At 37.2% G+C, this 18598-nt stretch overlaps 1 protein-coding gene across 1 annotated transcript; it reads right to left on the bottom strand.

Moving 5' to 3' along the window:
- Positions 1 to 492: 492 nt before the first annotated feature.
- Positions 493 to 17565, bottom strand: LOC110168895 (sal-like protein 3). The gene is made up of 4 exons (XM_055157529.1): positions 16831 to 17565; positions 3590 to 6289; positions 1706 to 2055; positions 493 to 1169 (listed from the first exon to the last, which is right to left on the bottom strand). Exons 1-4 carry the CDS (start codon positions 16937 to 16939, stop codon positions 816 to 818), a joined length of 3513 nt encoding a protein of 1170 aa, XP_055013504.1. The 5' UTR covers positions 16940 to 17565; the 3' UTR covers positions 493 to 815.
- Between the last annotated feature and the right edge of the window lie 1033 nt (positions 17566 to 18598).

Genomic DNA, 18598 nt, shown 5'->3' with positions numbered 1-18598 from the left:
ACCCAGAGAGAGACAGAGACAGAGAGACACACAGAGAGAGACTTTCAATGGAAGGCTTTATCATGTAATGGTCAATTCATGTCCAAGTCTTGTAGAATTTCTATTATCTGATCACGTATTACTATGTTTATATCAACATGCTTGCCTCGCTCAAGTGTTAATCAAAAAACAATATCTTTAATTTGTGGACTTCTATTGTTTATGTTCAACTTCAACCACTAATTATTACTGTGGTGTGAATGCGTCAGGCAGCGGTGGTGTCTATTGGCACAGACTGACGGTCTCTCTTAGAAGTAGGTGTGGCAGCAAAAAAGATTACCACCACTTGTTACGAGTAAAGTAAATAACCTTGTACTACATGATGTAATACAGAGTTAAATTGTGAAATATGTTATTAGTCGCGGTGTCAAAGTAAAGTGTAAAGTGCAAAAAAGACAACATTAGTTTTCTTTTCTCTATCTTTTATTCAGTCTAAATGTTCTTTATGACCGTTTCCACCTTTACAGTGACAAAACCTCAGGAGTCAGACTTATGGGAGCTTTGTATTTTGGAGCAGGTTTGTGCTTTAGCCGCACTGGCTGCTGTCCAGAGGAGAGAGAGTCTTTGATTCACGCTGTTTTCAACTGAACAATACGTCCACGACCGTGAAATAAAGTTATTTTATTGAGAGGTTTTCCCCACAAGTGACAGCATGGGGCAAACATGAGTGTGCTGGGCTTGTTCTTCAATAAAAAGTCATTTATAAAGTCTATAGATTATACATAACAAGAGTTTTTACAAATACATTATAGTCCATATAATTGCATAAGTTTAGTTCAGTTGATTCCAATCTCCTTAGTGTCGTCGATCAACATAGAGAAATGCCTGTTGTTTCCCAGCTCCATGCTCTTGGTCAGACTGATGGGGGCGCTCACGCGCTCCACAGACAGGGGGTGGATTTGGGGCAGGGCTCTGTTCTGGATCACTGAGATCTCGTTGTTCTTCAGGCTGTTGGTGATGGCCGAGGCGTATCTGCTCCAGAAGCCTGGGTCCACACTCCGAGAGTCCTTCTGGAACATGTCTCCAAACTTCAGCGTGTCTCCCCCCAACAGCGCCAGAGGGTTCTCTACCGAGAGACGACGCCCCCTACGGGCTGGGGCGTTGTTCCACATGTGAGTTCCCATATGGACCTAAAGATCAACAGAAGAATCAGAGTTAGGGAAAGGACTCAGCCAGGAGAGGGTCAGTTAGTCAAGAGTCAGTCAGCGTGTACTTATGTCTGACATCAATTCGTTTCTCTCTGTTTTGTTTGTAGAACACATTACATGCTTTCCAGTCTGAACAATGTACTTTTTTGACTTAGTATTTAGCATATCATCTGTTGCAGACTTCACAAAGTTAACTGTGGACATTGCATAAGTGATATAAAGTGTTAAGGACAATTCCAACATTTAAGAACAATTCAATTCAAATAAAACAACCACTGCACTTAAACCAAGACTCAATTACTTGTGTTGACTACTATGGGAATTATTACACAAATACATTATGAGTCAGTCCATAGTTTTCAGAATGATAAAAAAAGGATCTTTGTCATAGGGATTAACAAGTTAAAACTAAATATTATATCTTTTAATTGAGAAAAAGTCCTCAGTCCTCATGGTGCATACAACAATACAAGATGAACCCCACACAGTTTTCTCACTAACTCAATACGAGATTGTACCTTTAGATTCCCTTTGGTGGTGAAGGCCCTGCCACAGACTGAGCAGACGAAGGGTTTCTCTCCCGTGTGGGTCCTCTCGTGGATCTGAAGGGCACTGGCGGAGGAGAAGTTCTTGCCACAGGCGTTACAGTTGTGTTGTTTGGGGGTGCGACGTGGAGGAGCTGACCCCAGGAGAGAGAGGGGTCCTGGGCTGCCCGGGGAGGGGTAGGCTGGGGGCACGTGGACAGTGAACGGGGCAGGAGGAGGAGGATGGAGCTCACTGGAGATGGTTGGTTGTCCGTTCAGCTCTGGTTTTAAAAGGCCCAGTGGTGTGGAAGCGGGGACGAGGCTCGGGGTGCTTTGGCCAACAGCTGGGGAGAGAAAAGACAAAGAATTTTAGTTTAAAGGGCCCATGTTACGCCATTTTCTGATCTAGGTTGACTTTGTTTTGTTTCATTCACACATGTTTAACACACAAATCCTGCATATTTAGGCAGTTCTTTTAACAGAAAACACTCTGTTCCACATTGTAATATTATGTGGTGATACAAGAAGTGCGCCACTGTGTTTAAACTCCATACACTATAATCATTTGGATAATTTCAGACCTGGAATTGCCAATCTCAGCTGGATTAAAGGTAAAAAATAGTTGTTAACTTGACTTAACTTCATGGCATCACAAGTTGGAGCAGAGCATTTTGAGTTAGACAGACTAATAATGCAGAATTTCTCAAACGTGTGAATGAAACAAAACACGACTTCAGGTATGTTTATGATGAGGAAACAACATTCTAACATGGCTAAAAGCTCAGAAGAATCAATTTCGTGTAATATAGGACCATTAATTTTACAACCCAACTCAACACAATCTGTTAATTGTAAAATTAATTGAGACATCTTTGAATTATTCAGGAAAATATAGTATATATTTAAAGGATTCTATTCCAGTGTAAACCAGACTTGTTTCTCATCAATCTAACTTAAAATTTCCTTATTATTATTACTTAGTTTTCGCCCTGTAAACGAAGTTAGCACTAAAGAGGGTAAAGAGTGGAAGAGATATTTATCAGTAAATTGCTGGAGCAGGGAATCTATCACAAGACTAAGGTCAGTTTAGCAGCAAGGATGTGTGCAGCAACCATATGCCTAGGCCATCCTGCAGCTCATATTTTAATTTAATGTATTGGAAAGGTGGGAATGATCAAATTAGGCGCTGGTAGAACATGTGAACACTTTGTACACCTTTGAATATTTGTATACTGTGTTTTTTTGTGTGTTTTTAAGGGTTTGATCTGATGAAGACCTGATCAAAATGGAAATGTGCCATATGCTCCTTCGATTTTTACATGTGAGTACCTTGGAAATTTTCTTTTTGTTTTAAATCCATGTTTAGAATGGATCAATGGGTCAAAGTGAAGATTATGTCACTGAAAAATGTCTTACTTTTAGACATCAGAGCCAACCTTGTGTTTGTTTAGATCATATACAATAGGTTTCTTATACTTAAAATCATTAAAAAAAACAAAAACAAAACATTGTACTTCATTGTAATCAAGTCCAAGAACACTATTGAGGGAAGACTAAATTATGAACTGATAAACTAATAAAAGTATCTCAAGAATTTAAGAAAATGTTGTCCATCCGTGGTTTCAGAATGTGGAAAAATGTGGAAAAATTATGAACGTCACCATAGCGATTAATACCAATTTAAAGTAAAACATGTAGTCTGTCTTATTTGTTTTGAAATATAAAAATTCTTCAGCATGTTGCCTATAACAGGAAACAAAAATATGAATACAAAGACAGAATATTTAGGTCTTTTCAAAGCATTCATTCTTTATCTATCTAAATAATTGCAGCCTTTTGCGATTTGATCATCACATCACTACGGAAACGAGCAATTACCTGGGCTGAAGTGGAAGGACATGCAGTATGGCGTCTCCTCTTTCACGCTCAGTTTGGTGGATTGAGTTTCTTTTTGCTCTGGGCCGATCGTCTCCGCAGAGTTAGTCAAACTTTGAGATAGTTCTGTCTTCACCAAAGGGCCCAAATCCTCTTGAGACACAGTTCTACTTTTCCCCAGGACTGGAGATCTGATCCTGGTAGCTCCTTCTAAGTTTGTCTGGTCTGGACTTTTTGGACTTTTCTCTGAACTTTTAACATTGTCATTAAACCCATTCGTTAGAGATTTATAAGCATTGTCCATAGTCTTCATTTGATTCTCCAGCGCAGCCAAACTTGAAAAAGACGATCTGGGTGAATTGCTAAAACTTTCTTCCAGATTTTCCTCCTCTTCCTCGTCCATTGAAATATCGTCTGTTATATCATTGCTGTTGCTACTTACACTATCAAAGTTCTTATCGCTCAAAGAGATTTCGGAGTCCATTTCCTGGGGACTTTCCATGTTATTTGAGTCTGAAATTTGCCCCACCATGTGCATTCTAATGTGCTGCTGAAGGACCACGGCGTTTGTGAATTTCTTTTGACAAATTGGACACGAATGCTGGACTTGGACTGGCGGGTTTTCTCGATGGACCCCAATATGAGTTTTTAGATTACCTTTAGTTGTAAAAGCACGACCACAGACTTTACATTTATAGGGCCTTTCACCTGTATGGATTCTGTAGTGCATTTTCAGAGCGCTTTGACAACTGAGAACGCGATGACAAAGCACGCACTCATTGGGGTCTGTGATTTTTTTGTCAATGTTTTCGACTAGTTTTTGCAGCTTGGAGGTTTCAGACGGTTGGATTGAATCGAACATGGCGGACAGTTTTGTATCTTCAGCGTGGTTCGGTGGAGAAGCAGGACCTGGCGAGGTGCTAGCTTCCGGAGTGGAGATCGCACTAGATTCGAAGTTGTGTTTTGAAGTAAAGTTTTGCATAAGTTGAAGTCCATTGCTCTTAAGTAAATTGGGTGCTTCAATCTCCCGGCTAGGCTCTGAAAGAGGAGAAAAGCGCGCCTCGTTGCTCGTGTGGTTAGGTGACAAAGAAATACATTCACCAGCTGATGGAGATTTCAGGGATGCTGTTACACTTATGTGGTCATTTGAGCCGCCCAGACCGGAGACAGCGGGCGCAATCGGAAGACCAAGGCTGGCGGGCAAAGAGGCTACAACTGGTTTACTCTCCATCCACGAAGAGACTGGCTTTTCCGGGGGGATAGACATGCCGTAGGGAATTCCCGAGCTGGTTGGCACGTTGTCAAGGTATTCCGGAACAGGATATGGGTTCATTTGGACATGTGGGTACTTATCTTTGTGGCGCTGGAAGTGCACCTTAAGATTCCCTTTAGTGGAGAAGCGGTTTCCACAGATGTTGCATTTGAAGGGCCTCTCCCCAGTGTGCGAACGCAGGTGGATCTGTAGAGCACTGTCACTGCCGAAGACTTTGGCGCAGAAACGGCACTTGTGTTTGAAAAAGGGTTCCTCTGGGTTCGGTTTAGTATCGAATAAAGACACGTTTGGAGGTTTGCCTTTCCGCTGCTTCATTAGCGCTGCGAGCGGGTCAAGGGCGTTCGCCGTAGCTGCGATGCTGGCTAAAGGGTTGGGGAAAATGACGCCGCTGCTGCTGCCGGGTGGGCTCTGAGGTAGAAATGGAAGGTTTGAAGATTGGCTGAGAAGGTTGCTTGGCCCGAGGGACAGTGGAGTGGAGGAGCTGAGCGTTGCCGTGCTGCTAATGCTACTAGTATAAGGAGGAAGCAATGTGGACACGCTGGTGCTACTTGAGCTGGAGTTTTCTGAAGAATCTCTGGTAAAAGTTTGCGAAGTTTGCAGTTTCTCTAGCCTCGATGGCAAAGTCACAGCAGCTTGTCCGTTCACCGAGGAAGGCATTGTCCCTGATAGAGGCAAGATCGAGGCCGGGATCGCAGTGGGAGGAGTGGAAAACGGGATAGGGCCCAGCGGGAGCACCCTGGACACTGGGTTGAGCGCTGACTGTGTGGGTTGACGGTTCATGTAGGCCACCTGACTGCAGATCTGCTCTATGAGATGGAGCTGGTGCACTTGTTGTTGTTGTAGATTAAGCAAATGCTCGAGAATTACCGGGATAGCTGCAGCTGGCGCCCCCTTCGCTCCTGGATGACTGTTTAAACTTTGGGAAAACTGCGCCACTGCTACACGGGTGCTATGGAGGATTTCCAGAGTTACATTAGTACTCGGCATGCTATAACCCGTTGTTAGTGATTTCAACGGTAAATTTGACTCTGAATTTTGAGGGCTGGAACTTGTCGTGTAATTATACGTAAATTTATCTTGCAAAGCGTCAACCTCCATGCCTTCATCTTGGTCTTGGGCTTGAGCTTCGTCTAAATTATCCGAGCTTTCATTGTCATTCCCGAGTATGTCTCCTCCGATCTCGTAGTCTGGAGATCCTGGAGGGGAGGAGTCAGAGGAGAGGATGCTGGGAATGGGCGAGGGTCCGGTTTGGGAGTCCTCACTGTCTTTCACGATGAGCACCAAAGCGTCGTCCGTGGTGCAAAGTTTCTGGTGCTCGTTGAGTTCGGTCCACGTGAAGAATTCGGCGCAGCATTTGTCACAGATGTGGGTGTCTTCGCTGGTGGGGTCCGCTACGCTGGTGTCGTCTCTGCACAGGCCTTCAGCAGAGTCTATGAGGAGAGAGGAATACAGGAGTTAGAACAGATGAATGTAAAAATAAAACAACAAGACTATTACTTTATGAAAGACAGTGGAAAATATGAACAATTCTTTATTCTTTAACAAATAAAACTCAAATGGACACGTTTATTTGAGTGTTTTGGAGTTTTATAGCTCTATTTTCTTTTCTTTCTACCCACAACTTTGAATTTTTTGTGATTTTGAGAGACTACATTATTATACTGGAGGTTTTGTTGTGATTATTAATACATTTTTTTTCTATATTTTGTTAAAAAAAAACTTTCCAATGTTCTGCACCAACTTTTGAGTCCTGATCCACAATTGTTTTATTTTATTGTTAACAGTTTGTTCCACGGTGTAAGATAAATTAATGTAAACATAAAATAACAAGACCACTTTATATAAGAGAGTGAAAAAGATTAACAATTGTTTATTCTTGAACAAATAAACTTCAAATGGACACAAGTTTATTTCAGTTCTGTAGCTATAATTTTCTTTTCTTTTGAAATCTTTTGAAATCTTTATGAAACCAAACTTTTGGGACAGATATTGTTGTGATGGTCAATTAAATTTTTTCTCTATTTTGTGAAAAATAATAAAAACTTTTAAACATTACACATCTACTTTTGAGTCCTGATCCACTTTTGCGAGTTTTATTTTATTTTATTTTATTTTGAGCAATTGGTTACAAAGTGCAACACAAACAAAGCATTTTTACTGTAAATAACATAAAAAAAATAATAAAAGTGACACAGCAATGCTCATAAGGAGTATAAGCAGGTTGGGTTACATTGGAGTCTTATGTTTTTGTAGCATTTAAGAATGACAGAGGTATAGTAGGATAGAAGGTTTTGCTGGATAAGGAGCAAAATTAAACATTTCAAAGGTGTAACATTTGTAGGGGAGGGTCCACCACCTGCTTGCCTCCATTGAAGAGTTACTGCTTTGTCTAGAATGTTCCGCAGTACAGATTAAACCTATCTACCACAAAGAAGACAAGTAGGTTACAGCATCAGGCCAATAAGGTTCATTTGGTCTTCCGATATTTTATGTTATTAGATTCTTTTTTTCACGTGACCACTCTGAGGAAGACCGTGAGTGAGCAGTCGAAACTGTCAGGTATGAAAAACAAACTCTTGGTCTGAAAAAAGAATCTAATAACACTGGTTACAGCACTATTCGACATTACAGTTCAGATCTGTGGAGAGTCGTTCCTATTCACAGAAGGAATTATTGCATTTTTGAGCAATAGAAACACCTGTAATTAAACAGATCTATATGGATATGTTTAATTAATGTCATATCAGGTAACTTTTGTGGTGGAATGACAACCAGAGAGCAGACCTTCACCCAGAAAAATTGCACGTTTGCACCTTTAAGACTAAATAATTGGAATTCTATTTGATATTTTTTGAGATAATATAATCAACTATACCACAAAATCCAATTCTCATGATTCACAACTTTGCGTACAAACTGTAATACATGTCCAATTTTAAGTCTGTCTTTTCAGAATTTCTGTATCTATCGAGAACACAGACGTTTTATTGCAAGTGACAGCTACGGCGCGGTCTACAGTGTTTCATCTCAAAGTCCCTGTTTTTACATGTTAACCATCCTTCACCGAAATCAATATAGTTCAATGAAGCCATAGTGACCTCTCAATTGTTCATTCAGACAGATAATGAAATCCCATACCACGCATTGATTTTCTGTGCATTCATATCATTCAATCATCAGCTCATCCTCAACCGCCTTTTCAGTTCAACGTACGAACTCTGATTTCAATGAATATTTTTGAATGTCAACAAACCGGGACAGGGCAGAGAGAGAGATTTGTCTATGCATGAAACTGTAGCTCAAAAACGGTCTGATTATGAGACTATATTTGTTTTTATAGTATTTTCTTGTATTATCTTTGCCCTTTCAACTTCTCAACTATTGTGAGAACAGCTGATTAACGACATGGATTTAGGATTTACATCACTGTAGCGTTTCTCCACCGATTCAAAGGTTGCAGGTTCGAATCCCGCTCGTCGTTGGTTTGAGATCTCACAGGTGAATGCTGTTGTTGTGTCCTTGGGCAAGACACTTAACCCACCGCGCCCCCCGCTAAAGTATGAGTGTGTGTGTGTGAGTGGGTGAGGAGTTCTTGAAAAAAAAGTGCTGTAAGTGTCTTGAAAGTAGAAAAGCGCTGTGTAAAAACGTGACCATTTACTGTACACTGGAAAAAAAACAATATCTAGGTAAGTTAAAATGACTTAAATTAAGAAGATTTCACTTTATTTGAGCAGATTCAACTTGGCAAGTAAAATGATCTATCTTATTTTAAGTGCAAAAAGTTGTTGTTTTTCTTATTTTAAGTCTATCAAGATGTATTTTCATATTTTAAGTACAAAAAGTCTTGTTCCACTGGCAGATAATTTTACTTGTCAAGTGAAATTTACTCAAATCATGATAAAACTTTCTTAATTCAAGTCATCTTAACTTGATCTACATTTAGTTTTTTGCAGTGTATCTATTTTGGAACTCTTCTTTATTGTGTTTATTTGGCATATTATACTTCTTACTCTTTAATATATTGATGAATTAAACGCTTTAATTAATAAAATCTGTTTATATCTACTCACGTCATGATATAATATTTGTATTTGGGTTTGTATCTTATTTGAAAGATAAAATTATGCCATAATAGTTGAAGTAAAATCATAAAAAAAACAACAGTCACTTTTACATTTTAAGTCTAAGTTCATTATGGGGGATATAGAACATTGTTACCAAAGCTGAGTTGAGTTTTACTTCAGTTTTTGCAAAGAGAAATTAGTCACAAATAAATATGGGTCACCACAATTTCTACCAATAAATAAATAAATAAATAAATACAAATTCTGTTATTAAAAGTCTATGATTCTATGCTAAGCTTTATCAAACTTTCTGAATAAAGTAAAGTGAAACATTTATTAAGTTGACCTATTTGGAGTATGTTGAAATCACTTAAAGGTGAATTGCGCTACTTTTCTGGTGGTTGTTTCCATGGAGATGCAATTTCTTTACCTGGAATGTTCCATGGTGTGACATTAAACACATCTATCTAGCATTTATTCATTACGGTTGCTTCTGTTGCTCAAAAATACAATAATCTCTGTGTGAATAGGCTTGCATTTCCACAGATCTGACCTGTAATGTGGCCTATAGTTGTCTCTCTTATGAATATTCTAGGCAAAGCAGTAACATCTCCATGGAGACAAGCAGGTGACGGACCCTCCACCAGAAAAGCTGCACAGTGCATCTTTAATCATACTTTTTTTGTGTCTATGATTTTGTGACCTAAATGTCAATAAACCGTGAAAATCTTGACATCCGTAGTTAAAACTGGGTCTGACGGTCAATATTTCTATGAGTAAAATCCATTGCCACAAATCCATAAAATCAACACAAGGTCCTGACACTTCATTTTGATTTAAAGTGTTTATGACAGTGTAAATTACTCATTTCACACAGTTAAAATCAGTATATTTAAGATTTTGGCGAAAAAATCACACTCGTTTTCTCAATTTGGCCATGTTTTAAGTTTAAAATTTTATGTTATGGTTGGATATTGTGACATCGTACAAGCAAAACTCCTCTAATGTACACAGAAATAATTATATGACAATTACAAATATAAGAAAACACCTTAATTTTGTTGAATTTATGTTCAAAGTATCAGAAAATGTGTAAATTCTTGGGTAAATTGTGCTGAACTTTTGGACAGAATTGTAATCCGTGTGGGACTCTTTAAACAGAACTCTCTATTTCCTGTAATTTTCAACATATTTTTCTTTTTTTTTTCTTCACAAACTGCTTCTTGATTGGTGTAAAACTATAATTTATATAATTATAAAATTATATAATATATAATATAATAATATAAATAATATAAATGAATATATAATCCCAGAGAGAATCATAAAAATCTGTCACTTTAAAGCTGCATTGTGTAACGTTTCTGGTAGAGGGTCCACCATGTTGTTTTTTACCGAAATGTTCTACAGTGTGGCATTAATTTAACTGTCTCTATGGCGACAAGTATAGGCCACATTGCTAGGCCAAGTTACAGGTCAGATCTATGGAGAAATGGCCCCGTTCGCAGTAATAATTCATGTTTTTGTGGTAGTTTTGACAAATAAAAACACCTGTAATTGAATATCGTTGAACATCCCAGCAATAACATCACCATGGAGACGAGCAGGTAGCAAACCCTGCTCCGGAAAAGCTGCACAATGCCCCTTTTTCCCGTGTTATTTAGCGATTCTCACCTTGACTCTGCCCCCGTCTCCCACTCTCGCTGGTCCCGTGTCTTTTGTGTGTCTCTTTCATAGAAGTCACTGTTGCATCTGCTCAGGCTTTGGTCCATTAGAAACAGACCGAGCAGCAGATGGACGGATTTGGACGAATCAATACTAAATTATAGCTCCACACTCGCGCTTCCTCTCACTGATTTTAATAACGCAATTTTTGTAGTTTACTAACAACACTATGCGTTACGATGACATATGCTAGAGCGATTTGACATTATAGACGACTAGTTGTTAACTAAAAGCCAAGCGAGGAAAAGAAAGTAAACGGATTTAAATTTAATATTTTGTGTTACACTGGAAAAAAAAACGATATCTAGGTAAGTTAAAATGACTTAAATTAAGAAGATTTTACTTTATTTGAGTCGATTCAACTTGCCAAATGAAATTATTTACATGTGTGTTTCTTAATTCAAGCAACATTTGTTTTATTTTTCTCATTTTAAGTGCAGAAAGTTGTTGTAGCAAGATGTATTTTCATTTACTCAAATCATGATTAAACTTTCTTAATTTATGTCATCTTAACTTGACCATATTTTGTTTTGTGTAGTGTACAGGTTTCACTGCAAAAAAGTAACATCTAGGTTAGGTTAAAATGACTTAAATTAAGAAGATTTGACTTTATTTGAGTAATTTCAGCTTGACAAGTAAAATGATTTACCAGTGGAATAAGTGTGTTTCTTAATTCAAGCAACATTTGTTTTATTTTTCTCATTTTAAGTGCAGAAAGTTGTTGGAGCAAGATGTATTTTCATATTTTAAGTACAAAAAGTCTTACTCAAATCATGATAAAACTTTCTTAATTCAAGTCATCTTAACTTGACTAGATTTAGTTTTTTGTAGTGTACAGGTTTTATAGTGTTCAATGCAAAAAGTAACACCTAACTTAAAATCACTTAACTTAGTAACATTTTACTTGATTTGAGTAGATTCAACTTAAATTATCTACCAATGGAATAAGTGTTTTTCTTAATTCAAGCGACATTTGATGTTTTTTTCTTATTTTAAGTGCAAAAAGTTTTTTTTTTTCTTATTTTTAAGTATAGCAAGATGTATTTTCATATTTTAAGTACAAAAAGTGTTGTTCCATTGGCAGATCATTTTACTTGTCAAGTGAAATTTACTCAAATCATAATAAAAATTTCTTAATTCAAGTCATCTTAACTTGACTAGATTTAGTTTTTTGTAGTGTACAGGTTTTAGAGTTGTTCACTGCAAAAAAGTAACATCTACGTTAACTTGAAATGACTTAAATTAAGAAAATTTTAACTTTATTTGAGTCGATTCAACTTGACAAGTAAAATAACCTACCAATGGAGTACGTTTTTTTTTTTATTCAAGCAATATTTGATTTTTAAAAATCATTTTAGCGCAAAAAGTTTTTTTTATTTTTTTATTTTAAGTGTAGTAAGATGTATTTTCATATTTTAAGTACAAAAAGTCTTATTCAAATCCTGATAAAACTTTCTTATTTCAAGTCATCTTAACTTGGCTAGATTTAGTTTTTTGTAGTGTACAGGTTTTAGAGTTGTTCACTGCAAAAAGTAACATCTAGGTTATGTTAAAATGACTTAAATTAAAAACATTTTACTTGATTTGAGTTGATCCAACTTAAATTATCTACCAATGGAATAAGTGTTTTTCTTGATTGGGTTTTGCTTCTTATTTTAATAGCACTGAGTTGTTGTTTTTCTTGTGTGTAACAAGATGTATTTTATTGTTTCCAGTACAAAAAGTCTTGTTCCAATGGTAGATAATTTTACATAAGAATTTCAAGTTGAAACTTTGTTAATTCAAGTCATTTTAACTTAGCTAGATTTCACTTTTTGCAGTGTTCTCTTACTTCGAGTCACTGTTGAACCTCTTCTTAATACTGTTTTGAGATTTTACGTTAACATTATATAGTTTTACTCATTTATATTTCAGAATTAAGTATCTACACCAAATCTAAATGACTTTTTCTTTTTTCACTGCATTTCTATCTTCATAGATTTCAAACTTGTTTACAATTTAGATAAAACATAAAGCTTGTACAGTGAGTTGATTTCAATTCCATCCTTTTCAAATAGAAAAACTAGAACGAAATACTCACACTACTGTAATTTCGTAGATTTTTTTGGTTTATTGCACTTTTTGGAGAAGATTTTAAAGCATATACTTAAACGTGCAATGCGTAACATTTCTTGTAGAGGGTTCGCTACCTGCTTGTCTCCATGGAGATGCTATTGCTTTGTCTAGAATGTTCCACAGTATGGATTAAACCTAAAATGTATCACAAAGGAGATCTTATTACAGTTCAGATCCGTGGAGAGTCGCCCCTATTCAAGAAGAAATGATTGTATTTTTGAGCAATAGAAACACTCGTAATGAATAAACGCTAGATGGAAATGTTTAAAGCCATAAGCAGGTAGCGCACCTTCCACCAGAAAAGTTGCACAATGCACCTTTAAGTATAATTATAGCCAGGTAATTGTAAATAGTTTATATATTATAGTACAAATATTCCTCCAAATGCCAGAAAGTTTCACCTCTGTTTCTGCTACTTTCTAGTTAAAGCGAGACACTACCAGCAAAACTTTTGATTTTTTATTTATTTATTTGTCACTTTGGTCTCTTAGCAAACAAACTTTCAAGTGGAAACAACAAAACTGTCCACACTGCACCAAAACATGTTTTAATATTTAATTTAATCAAGTTCCTTCCATAGAGTAAAGTACTGGAAATGGGACATTGTGACTTGAAAGGCCGATTCCTGAAAATTTATTTTGTATATCTAATTCCAAGTCTGATTTCTTCAAGTTTTAACTCTAAAAAATGAAGCGAAATTAGAATTTTTAGGCAAATTTTCAATTACATTTGGTTTACTCAGATACTAAATAACATATCGTACCTAACATGTCAACAAAAAGAAGTAAGAAATCCAAACTTGCCGTTCATGTTTCTGTTTTAAATGTCCCAAATGTGGTACGTTTTAGACGCTTTACACACAAAACACATTATTTTAATATGAAAATGTTACACCATGATGAAAAACTTGTAATGCATGTTTTTTTTTTTAACGAAGCAGAAGTTTCAAAGACTTTTTTCCTTCTCACCTGCAGTGTCTCTCTTTAACTTTTTACAAAACACTACCATTGCTTTCCTCTGTTCTGTTCAGCATCTGTCTGTGTTTTTTCCTTTTTTTTTTTACTTTGTTATTAAACTTTCATTATCGCAAAGATCCGCCCCAAAACTCCCAGTATTCTCAGTCCTCCCAAACAAAAGAGGCTTAACCATGGCAACTTTTGAGCTCCTTTACTACCACATATATTACACCACGCAGTTACCATGGTCTGACCTGTATACGCTTAAATCTTTAGACAAATAAACCCCGCAGATGGTTAAGTCACACGTTTTCTAACTTATATTTATATTTACAAAGTTAGTGTAGTAGTTAGAGTGAGTAAGAATAAGTTTTAGTGTAAAATTATACACGTTTTCTCATGCTGGGTGGTCTCGTGAATCACCAACACCAATCCAAAAAACACACAGGAAAATACTCAGCTCTTTGTCAAAACTTTACGAGACTTACGTCCAACAAAAACAAAGAAACCATCGACTTTGATTTAGCGTGCGCGTCAGTGTTAGCAAATATAATAATAACTGCGATTGAAATTTATTTTAGATTGTCACCCTTGTAACCGCTCGTGAAAACAGATGTACGCTTTTCGAGACCCGTGGTTTAAAGGAGAGAGGTCAGGAAAAGTTGTACTCCAGAGAACATGGTGACTTGGGTTTAACTTTTTTTTTTAATAAACAGTTTCGCAGGAACATCGTTTTGCTTTTACTTTTATTGTTTTGGAAATTTTGTGTGGCGATAACATCTTTATTTGTTGCCTATTTTACAGTAAAAAACAACATTTAGTAAAAATATCTTACAATTTTGACTCTTCTTTTAATATCTGATTACACTGAGGCAAAATTCTGTATTACCAACCAAATATATATCTTTTTACACAAATAATCATGCATTTTTATAGCCCCACTCTATACATTTATATAATTATGCCTTATTTGACATGTGTCTTTTATTATTTTGCAACAAATTCATCGTCAACATTCATATTTTTGCGATTTGTCGTTATATTATACTGTGATTTGTGAGCTACTGTGTCCAAATACTTTCCCCTTGTGGATCAATAAAGTTTGTCCAAGTCTAGCAGTACTTAAGTAACGTAATTGTTGAGTATGAATACATTTTTTTCCTCTCTCCTGACCTCTGACCCCGAAGATCAGAAAGCAGCTGTTGACGTGCTAATTGTATTATGATCGGGGACACGACGCTCTGACCCCTCCCCGGGTGAAGCTGACAAAGGTTAAGTCAATCATTTGAGACCCCCCCCCCCCCCCCTTGTATGTACCCCCCCTCCTCCTCCTTCTCCTCCTCCCTTCCCCGACTGCGAGGGGTCTGGACACGAGTGGATCTCTTCAACGCCGTTTAACAGACGCACATATTTGAAGCCGACTCGAACGACGTCCAAGTCGAAACTCTAAAGTGTGAGCTAAAATCCAGCCTACTTGAACTAAGATGAGTTTAATTGTCATGTGAGTAAAAGATCTACCCATGGAGCAAGACTTTTTGTACTTAAAATATGAAAATACACTCTTTTTGGACTTAAAACAAGAAACAAAATCTAATATCGCTCAAATTTAGAACAGCAAACTTATCCCATTGGAGATTTTACTCACTTTACAAGTCGAACCTACTCTACTTTTTGCCTTAATTCAGACAAGGACTACATTCATACCATACATACTCCCTACAACTGTACAACAACTCACCTTTATGTACCAGATAACCCTACATCCTGTCAATCATTAATTAATCAATCTTTACACTGTTACTTCTTACAGATCTCTTGTATAAAACTGAGATATATTTGTATTTCTGTATTTCTTCTTTTTATTGTTACTTGTACATTCACATTTATGCACTTATTCCGTATTTGAAACCAGTCTCTTGCTACTTTTACTGCTTATTTTGAATGTATTATTGCTATTTATATTTAGCTTTTTGTTATTTTATTATTTTGTGATGTTTGAGCTTCTGTGTCCAAATAATTTCCCTTGTGGATCAATAAAGTTTGTCTAAGTAAGTCTAAGTCATCCCACTGTACACTTCCCTTTTCATATTACAAACGTGCAAAGATGGTTAATTAGTTTGGACGTGAAATAAAAATGTAACTATATTACATCAGTGTAATATCTTATTCGTAAATATAAATATATTATAGTGTATCTGGGTAGAGTGGGCAGACAATACAGTGATATCTTATACTCCAGAACAGCTGATTTAATAACTCTACGATACAGTGCGGATCAAATCATGAGAAAATTAAATTGTTTAACTCAATATTTGAATAGATGGAGGAATTATAGCAGGGAATATGATTCAAGCAATGAGATGAAGTTACATTATTATCACTGAAATTATAACAACTATTGATCACAGTTTTACGCATGCATTATTAAGGAAATGTTGCCATTGTGTTTATTTTTTCCATCTCAGACATGGATAAAATAAATAATCTGATTAACTTCATATATTATAAGGTTTTCTTTTGGTAATATTGATCACAAAACGTAACTGCACGACTGTGAGATGTGCTCGTTTCACACGTTAAATGTTGTGCCAGGCCTCTAAATCTCAGATCATTACTCACAAAATATGACTGGCTGAAATATATTCCGCATATTTAATCATACAGTTGATTTGATTTATTTTATATTTGATTAAACAAGTCCCTTTAAACGTCCAACGTGACTTAATAGAATGAATAAAGTTATTATAGAGTTACATTTGGTTTGGTGCCACTGCTTTGTCAGCGATGTTGTTCCAGTAAATGTCCAGTAAACGTTGCTAGGAAGTTAGGGCACAGACTACAAAACTTAAAAACTAAACACAGCTAATAAATTATTTTTCGTACGTTTAAATAAAGTAAAAAAGTAAACAAAAAGCAAAACTGTCAAACCCAAACTTCACTTTTACGCACTAAAAATACCGTGCGTAAAAAGGAAAAGCTGAGTGTATAAAATTGTGTTTGTGCATCTGTTCATTAAATTATTTCCAGCGCTCTCTCACGATGGAAAAAAACAACTACACACAAAAAAAAAAAACAAGTTTAAGTGTCTAAATCCGGACAGTTAAGCCATACCGTGCCCGAAGAGCAGCTCGCCGCGCGCTGTCGCCTCCTCCTCGGACCGGAGATGCTGAGGTTTGGCTTGTTTTCGACGGGACATGGCGCTGTTCCTTCCCGGGACCATCGGTGGGACGAGCGGGGTTCGCGGGGAGCCTTCAGTAGCGCGGATCGCTCTCAAATACGCGTCCGTAGCTGATGGAGTGGATGGAGCTACCCAAGTGCAGATTGCGCATGTCAGAGTAATTATGATTGAGGACGGCTTCGGCTTTTACGACTCGAGCTGCCCTTCTGCGGGATATTGGCCTGTGTCCAGCCAAACTCAGGAGAGCTATGGAAATGAGGGATGAGAGCTAATAATTATTGGTGCGCCTCCTGTCCCGTGTTGGTTTGACGCACTGTCACGCACAACTCCAACATGTTTCAGTCCAACTTTAACGCCAGTCCCGTCAGTTGTACGAAAACTTTACGCACGACAAACACTCAATCAATCAGAATTCAGCTTTTCGGAAACGTTTTGTCTTGTTTACACCTGAGTAGTTTGAAGGTTTTGCGTAAAAATAGCCCAGTTACGCGACTTTTAAAGGACGTCCCGTTATCTCACACAGTCTAACCCAATCAAAGACAGTCAATTCCTACGTTTGATAACAAAAATCCAAAAGAGAGCAAAAGATAAGTTATGTCCAGCAAAAGGTGAAGTTAACGCGGTCACTGGTTGGGGTCCCTTTGTGCGGACCCGTCCCGGTTGGTCCCGCGCTGGTGCCCGTGTGATGTGCGGTGATCCTCGGTCACACACACCGGCGCTGCGCTCCTCCTCGCTGCTCCCTCCGCCTCTGCTCCGTCATTAGCTGCCCTTCAGCCGGCTACGATAGGCTACTGCTTGGCCAGTGCTCCGCGCGCAACGACCTCCCACAATTTGGCGCCACAAAAGAGTCTAAATGTGTTTAAAGTTTTGTTGTTGAAGCAAATGAAGTAGCAGAATCGTGAGCTCATGGTGATGTTTGTGGGGACGTTTTTACATTTTCGGAGTCTGGATAAAACACCAAAACGTCTCATGCACCACTTCAAAATCACTGCGTAAAACATCTTAAAATCTTTCTTCTTTTGTTGAGCTAGTTCAACATATTACATTTTTTATTTCCAACAATTTACTTTTGGGTGAAAACATGAAAATTAGTCAAAATATTAAGTTTTTGTTTTTGTTTTGATAGGCCTCTCTCCAGTAATACCACAATATTCTTTTCTTTTTCACATAATTGTTGCCAAAGTCTGGGACAGTTGGGCTTTTAATTGTCTTCACCAAACCAGAGCTTCACTTGATACTCAAAACTGAATCACATTACAGAGTGCAGTGAGTTCAAAGCCTGGATTAACGAGGCAGAGTTTGTTCAGGAAGGGCATCTGACATAAATGTTGTGGATAAGGAAGTTGCTGTCAATGAAGAACCTGAAAGAGACAAGGAAGAAGACTTTTTGGTAACACATTATAACTACACCATAATGAAGCAAGAAGAGAGACTTTATTCATATGAACACATAGTTTATTACGAATTAGGGATGTAACAGTATTGAAAATATCGTGATATTGTATCGTCAAAAGTCTCACAATAATATCATGGGCTGTCACAATATATTAAATGCATGGTTTTATAGTAGCAACGGCTTATAAACATAAAGAACTACATATCCCATGATTCATTTCAGTGCAGAAAATGTGAAGAAATATGTTTTTGACTTGAATTCTTGGTATTATGACAGAAATAATTCACACCAAAATCTGGTCAGGG

This window comes from Boleophthalmus pectinirostris, unplaced genomic scaffold (genome assembly GCF_026225935.1).
Source record: "Boleophthalmus pectinirostris isolate CB_2022bp ecotype Guang Dong unplaced genomic scaffold, ASM2622593v1 HiC_scaffold_21, whole genome shotgun sequence".
Lineage (NCBI taxonomy): Eukaryota > Metazoa > Chordata > Actinopteri > Gobiiformes > Gobiidae > Boleophthalmus > Boleophthalmus pectinirostris.
The sequence above is the reverse complement of the archived record's forward strand: the minus strand, read 5'-3'. Positions and strand labels throughout refer to the sequence as shown.

Excerpts from the sequence above, each read along its gene's own strand:
- LOC110168895 (XM_055157529.1), bottom strand. The coding sequence starts at position 16,939 with ATGGTCCCGGGAAGGAACAGCGCCATGTCCCGTCGAAAACAAGCCAAA. Across the intron at positions 6,290-16,830 it reads CGAGCTGCTCTTCGGGCACG|ACTCTGCTGAAGGCCTGTGC; the intron begins GTATGGCTTAAC and ends CTCTCCTCATAG. Across the intron at positions 2,056-3,589 it reads GTCCTTCCACTTCAGCCCAG|CTGTTGGCCAAAGCACCCCG; the intron begins GTAATTGCTCGT and ends TTCTCTCCCCAG.